This window comes from Oncorhynchus gorbuscha, linkage group LG14, assembly GCF_021184085.1.
Source record: "Oncorhynchus gorbuscha isolate QuinsamMale2020 ecotype Even-year linkage group LG14, OgorEven_v1.0, whole genome shotgun sequence".
NCBI classification, from domain to species: Eukaryota; Metazoa; Chordata; class Actinopteri; order Salmoniformes; family Salmonidae; genus Oncorhynchus; species Oncorhynchus gorbuscha.
The window spans coordinates 31,935,417-31,942,635 of record NC_060186.1 but is presented as its reverse complement, the minus strand read 5'-3'; the positions used below and the strand labels follow the sequence as shown (position 1 = coordinate 31,942,635).

Genomic DNA, 7,219 nt, shown 5'->3' with positions numbered 1-7,219 from the left:
GAAAACAGAGTCTTTATTCCAGTAAATGGCAAAAGTAATAATCCTGGAAAACTCAAGACGAAAACAAAACAGGAAAAAACTTAAATCCACTCGTAGTAACGAGGACAGACTGGAGACTCGACCATTGACTGCAGGTTGCTTCGGGAAGGCACCGACCGTAGCAGACTAAGACACCTGCTCACACGCAGCATCTGAAGGAGACAAGACACGACAGGGCGAGACAAGGACACAGCACAGCGAACTTCATACAAGGATCCGACAAGGACAGAAGTGGAAAACAAGGGGAGAAATAGGGACTCTAATCAGAGGACAAAATAGGGGACAGGTGTGAAAAGACTAAATGAGTGAGTTAGGAGAATGAGGAACAGCTGGGAGCAGGAACGGAACGATAGAGAGAAGAGAGAGAGGGAGGGGGAGAGAGAGGGATAGAAAAAAGGGAACGAACCTAATAAGACCAGCAGGGGGAAACGAACAGAAGGGAAAGCACAAGGACAAGACAATATATGACAAAACATGACACTAGGGATGGCATGGAAAGGCACCAGTAAGCAAATTGATATAAAACAACACCACAACATTTTTTTTAATGCTCACAAATTTCCACAAAATGAGCACAAATGTACATAAAACATGGCTACAAATAATGAAACGAGCTCACGAATTGTAAAACGTCCACGTACTATAATATACATCCACTATACTTTTAGTTTTGGATCTTATGATGATATACCCTGGAGGTCGGGACCCACAGGGCAGGTGCCCTGCTTGCCCATTCAGTAATCTGGCCCTGATCATCAAGTTAAACCACAGGTATTGTTGTTACACATCCTCACTCTGTCTTGGAGGATAAAACTGAGACTGTAGCCAGCTTCCATTTTACCTAATTTTATTGTCCAAAGAATGTTCTCATAGTCCAGAAGTATTGGATGAAAATCCACAATGTTGGTGCCATACAGGAGCACTGACCAATCTGCCTCCAAAAGAGGACTGCTGGTTTTGAGGATGGTGTGGAGGTCAGTGGTTGATGATCTGAGCACCCCCTGAGATGGTGAGTATGGTTTCAGTAGACCACTATTGAGCTGGCAGATCAGATAGGAGCTTTGAGGAAAGGTAATTTCGTGCTTTGAATGTGGTTCATATGACCTTATAGTGGATTCAGGACTTGGACAAGGAGTCAATGCAGTTTAAAGATACATTTACATGGGGGTTTGGATGATAATGTCAAATTTCTTAGAATGAACAAAAATATTGGAGTTTGGGGACTGGAGGGGATAATCGTCAAGTTGGAAAATATTCAGATATGCCTGTTGAAAAAGAGAAAAGACAGAAAGATATAATCTTACAGTATATTAAATTCATCCCATTGGGCAAAACCTGGTTGAATAAACGTTGTTTCCACCTCATTTCAACAACAACAAAAAATCTATGTGATGATGGTGAATCACCGAAGAAAACACAATTGGATTTTTTTCACCCATCTTTTAACCAACATTTTTGGTTGATTTCACATTTTGGTTGAGTTCCCAAATTTTTATATCAAAACTAGACATTGAACTGATGTCTGTGCCCAGTGAGATTGGATTTCTGTAATCATATCAGCTCATTTGTCACACTTCTAATAATCTAGAGAGAATCTACCTCTCTTTGAGGTTAACCTTTGAGATGACCTCCCTCAAGGATTCTCTCTCTTTCCTTATAGCGAATTTGTCCCACATTTTAGCAAAGTCGTCATTGGTGGCCACGTTTCTCAAGATATTGCGACCATGATGCCTGTGGACAAAGATATTAATATCATCTTAAAAGTGTAACATATCAAATAATTTCTGCTGTCTGTGATTAAAAATAGTACTCAATTGATGGCAACCTGAGAAAAAATAAGACATACATTAGGTAGAATTTGCAAGAGGGTCGTTTGAGTAATGCACCGCATTACCTGATCTACGAATCATCTCAACAATATAACAACTGGGTATTAACCGTTCCTTATTATGAAAATCTTAGCGAATCTGCACAGCGCTTGGCTCAGGCTGACCACTGTGATCAAGTAGGGTTGTCTTCATTAGACACCAAACAGAAGGAAGGAAACTGAACTGGACTCATTTACATTTGTAATTTTTACCCCAATTTCGTGGTATTCAATTGATAGTGACAATCTTTTCCCATCGCTGCAACTCCCGTAAGGACTCTGGAGAGGCGAAGGTCGAGAGCCGTGCGTCCTCCGAATCACAACCCAGCCAAGCCGCACTGCTTCTTGACACAATGCCCGCTTAACCTGGAAGCACCAATGTGTCGGAGGAAACACCATACACCTGGTGACCGTGTCCGTGCATTGCACCCCGCCCACCACAGGAGGTCACTAGTTGGCGATGGGAGAAGAACATCCCTGCCGGCCAAACATCCCGGCTAAGATTTTGGCTTTTTAAAATTCAAACCCACATGAGCGCATGGACTTGGATTTTCCTATGCCACGTAGAACTTATTTGTGTTCATAATTTTTCCTTTTTGTTTTCAATTACTATTCCCCTCCAAGAGAACCTGTGGTTGTTTTGGAATACCTAAAATCTGCAATTCAATCCATGACACCCTTTAGCATAGATGCTAAAGGATGTCAGCTGACAATGTGGCTTTTAAAGTCAATTTCAATTTGTATTTGTGTAAAACACTGCAGATGTTGACTCTAGACTAAATTACCTTTAAAAGCTGCATTGTCAGCGATCTAGTGCTATAGCGAGCCATGGATTGAATCCCGGCCTTAACTGTTATGTTGAAGCAAGCTACTTTACAGGAGGAACTTCCCACCTGACTTCCTGTGCAGGGTCCACAGCCAATTTACTGACGGCAATCAAGAAACGGTCAGTGAGGCCTTTCTTCCCCGACAGGAGACGAGCCGTCCCCATGACCTCAGCCAGTCTCTCCAGGTGCTGAGCAGTGCAGCTCCTCACAGCAGCGTTACGGTGGCTGAGGAAGGAAAAACAGAGCACATCAGTTACATGTCATAGAGCTACATGAGTTAGGAGATGAATGATAATGGATTGTATTGATGAAGTCTCATCGATGGATAAAAATGTTCGGCTTTATATTTATATAAGGCTTTATATTAAGGTCCCTTAATATACCATTAATAAACTGTTTGTAAAGAGTTTACTTACCATGAATTAATCATTATTCCTACATTTGTAAATGTCAAGAAATCTATAAATAGTTATTTACACATTTATAAACGCTATTTTAAATGATTTGTTCATGATTTATCAGATAATTAATAAGGTGTTTGATCATAGTATGTTCACAATTTGTAAATGATTAATAATGTACTACTAATGTACTATAAACCAGTTATGAAGAAGTTATTGTCAAGGCATTTGTTGATGGTTGATTAATGGTTTGATTCATCATTTATATACATATTTATAAATGTATTGTACATGTACTTACGGATACCTCAGTGCCTCACTAATAGCCCCTAATGTAAAGTGTTCACTATATATACTTTATAAATGTTTATAAATGACTTGTTACTCCCCAAAGGCTAGCACACATCAGTAGCACACATCAGACAGTACCTCTCCACCAAAGGTTAAAAATAATCTAAGTAACGCAATGGTAAAATAAGAAGTACACAACACAAGGAAGTATAACATAACAAAAAAATGTGATTCCATTGAGGTGGAGGGGACGGTGAAGTCTAGCATTGGGGTGAGTTTGGATAATGGGATAATTCGTGGAAGTCCGGATCTACCCCTTATTGAGTGTTAATTGACCCCTCTCCCTCTTTACCTCAGCCCACCGACCAGCAGGGCATTCATGACACGGGTAGGGGTGCAGCTCTGCACCATGTGACCCAGGGCAAAGTTGGCGCCGTGCCGGATGAAGGTGTTGGCCTCGCTGGCTTTGTGGAGCAGCACGCGTGCCGTCCCCTCCACCTCACTGTCCATGGCCCTCTGGAGGTGTACGTACATGTCACCCAGTGTGGCCATGGCAGCACAGGACACTGCAGAGCGCAGGTTCTTCACCTGAATCATAATAACACGCACAGGACCAGATATTAATGTTGAGCAGTACAACCCACGAACATCAGAAACATGACACAATAATTTGACGTGTTCTCCAAATGTAGCAGATTTGTGCAGATGAATGAATAGGGCAGTGAATTAATACAGCTACCTCATTTATAATGGCAAGGCAGATATCATGGAGTTTAGGCATCAGTATGTCCATGTGGTTCTGAGCCATAACACGGAGAGAGGTCAAGCCCTCGATCTTCTTCTCCCTGCAATTCAGTAAAATAAATGTAAGCATTTTCCACAACATTTTCCAAAAATCTTATAATGATGTTCATCAATTAGGACTCTGGTCTCTTAAATTCAGAAGTTTCTACGCTCTGTAGCTCAAATAGACATTTCCAAGGACACTACACTGTGCTTCCTTTAGCCTAGCTCCATTGGTCTTGTCTACAGTGAATGCTCACCAGTCATCAGAGGCAGAGTGGAGCAGCTTGAAGATCTTAGTCAGGTCCTGCTCTGGGTTGGACAGGGGCTGCAATCTGGCCTGGTTCCTAATTTGGCTCTTTGGCTCACTGGCTGCCTTCTTGTCTATGGGTTGAAAGCAGACATCTCTCTCTCTATGAACTGTATTTATGTATGTACTCATTTCCATATCTGTTTGTAGCTTTTAACACTAGTTCATTTGAATATCATTTTAAATTTAGCACATATTTTTGGTGCTCTCCCTGCTCAGAAGCAGGGTCCAATTAGCCTTGAGTAAAGGTGATCTCACAGTGAAACAGGCAAATCAAGTGTGGAAAAATGTCTTAGCCCTGGGCTAAAGCCATTTGTGTCCCTTCCCTTCCTACTGTTTTTCTATCACCCTACCTAGCTTCATCTCCCTGTCTAATTTACATTAGTGTGAGAACATGAGAGGGACTGACCTGAGCCGGTGGCAGCCTTTGCCAGGCTAAGGAACCTTATAGGCCGAGGCTGTTTGCTCCTGGGCATGGTAGGTGGGGGAGCAGGCCTGGGTGGGCTGTCACGCGCCTTTACCGGGGTCCCAACATCCAAGTAGTCACGGAGCTCCGCAGGGGTGTTCATATCCACTGAGCTCAGGCTTCCCAGAGAGCTGGTGACTATTTCCCCCATGGACATGTCCGAGCCCAAACTTCTTCTGCCCATGGCCTTCACCTCATGTACCACCTTTGGTGTAGACCAGAAAATAATTATCCCATCATAGAAATACATATAGAACTAGTATATACATAAACTAATACACAGAGAGATCCTGTATTCTAGGATCGAATCTATCATGCTGTCAAAAAGAGAGTATCCTTTCTAACCTGTACCCCCACACACTGACTCGGTACCGATACCCCCTGTATTTAGCCTCGTTATTGTTATGTCATTGTGTTACTTTAATTATTATTATTTTTTACTTTAGTTTATTTGGTAAATATTTTCTTAACTCTTCTTGAACTGCACTGTTGGTTTCATGGTAAGGTCTACACTTGTTGTGTTCGGCCCATGTGACAAATAAAGTTTGATTTGATTTTAAGACATGGAACCACTATCTGTTTTGGCAATTTATCAGTCCAAGTATAATTCTGAACTGCAAATTTTCACATTTACAATAAATTCTAAGTCCATCCTACCTTCCAGGCCTCCTCCTTCAGGTGAGCCTCAATGTCCCTCACCTCCTCCATCAGGTCAATGGGTCCATTGTTGTCAGCACAGCCCTGGTCCGACTGGACTTTCAGGGCTTTGACTCCCCGCCTGCCCTTCTTCTTCTTGCCCCTCTTGGAGGGAGCTCCAGTGGGAGGGACGGGAACAGGCCACACGCTACTGCTGCTGAATGATTTATTTACCTGGATGGACTCCAGAGAGTGAGATCCGGGTCGACCTTGGGCTCCGTCCACCCCCACCACGTTCTTCAGTGGGGCCAGAGCTATGTGTTCAAGCCTTCGTGGCAAAGGCCTCGGTGGAGCTTTCGGCCGCGGAATGCACTGAATAGAGGGGACGAAGTGGTGCGCGAAGGTGCTGCCAACCCCGATGAGAGCAGTCCGGACATAATTCTCATGGATAGCACTTATCTTTCTTTGCTTTGCTTCCATGGCCTCTCTCTCAGCTCTCTGCATCTGCAGAAGTCTGGCATCACTGATGAAGCCACCAGGGCCCTCTGGGATTGGGTAGCTCTCCCGATAGCCCTGGATCACAATGGTACAGTATGAAATGAATTGCAGAAGTGAAGTAGGCAAAAGTTTCCACAGTGTGTCATGAAAAACTTTTAAGATAAAGATTTTATGGATGTAGGCCTACTGTATGTCTATGAAACCACAAAATAAACAGTGATATTTTTGGAAAAACGTTTGAAAAACTGATGAGCCTTACAAAACTTGAAAACTTGTCCTGGTCATCCTGTTGGTTTAAAGCTATGTTTTGCTTCCTCAGGTTTTCGATAACGCTCTTCATCTGTGAGTTCTCCTTCTGGAGTTTGTCAAACTCACTTGATTTTCTCCCCCGATAAGCCATTGATGATAAATATTAACACTCTCAAAATAAGAACTTAACCTATCTCTGTGAGAGATCTATCATGGAATGAGTGGAAATTAAATGTTGCTTGTCAGATGGAACCAGCAATGATATCATGGCAAGGCTTCCGTTACATTGTGATGTCATAATGGGGTCTGTTGACAGTGCTGAGCACATCAGCACATGGTGAACTTTAATGAAAGCTTTTTGATTCCCATATAAAATCATAAATGTGGTGAATTTTTTAGGACCCTGTATTTCAAAGATAGTTAGTAAAATATCGTTGAAGTAATGTTACACCGAGGCCTGTACTCTGAAGCGGGATCAATTTGGAGGTGGAGGGTCCGTCATGGTCTGGCGCAGTGTGTCACAGCATCATCGGACTAAGCTTGTTGTCATTGCAGGCAGTCTCAATGCTGTGTATTACAGGGAAGACATCCTCCTCCCTCATGTGGTACACTTCCTGCAGGCTCATCCTGACATGACCCTCCAGCATGACAATGCCACCAGCCATACTGCTCGTTCTGTGCATGATTTCCTGCAAGACAGGAATATCAGTCTTCTGCCATGGTCAGCGAAGAGCCCGGATCTCAATCCGATTCAGCACATCTTGGGACCTGTTGGCTCGGAGGGTGAGAGCTAGGGCCATTCCCCCCAGAAATGTCTGGGTACTTGCAGGTACCTAGGTGGAAGAGTGGGGT

General features: G+C 43.1%; 1 protein-coding gene across 1 annotated transcript; it reads right to left on the bottom strand.

Annotated features, from left to right (window-relative positions):
* Positions 1–594: 594 nt before the first annotated feature.
* Positions 595–6,518, bottom strand: LOC123995514 (TOG array regulator of axonemal microtubules protein 2-like). The gene is made up of 9 exons (XM_046299161.1): positions 6,378–6,518; positions 5,642–6,193; positions 4,928–5,189; positions 4,469–4,592; positions 4,165–4,270; positions 3,778–4,013; positions 2,800–2,958; positions 1,639–1,770; positions 595–1,304 (listed from the first exon to the last, which is right to left on the bottom strand). The coding sequence occupies exons 1-9, from the start codon at positions 6,516–6,518 to the stop codon at positions 1,295–1,297; spliced, it is 1,722 nt and encodes a 573-aa protein (XP_046155117.1). The 3' UTR covers positions 595–1,294.
* Positions 6,519–7,219: the final 701 nt, after the last annotated feature.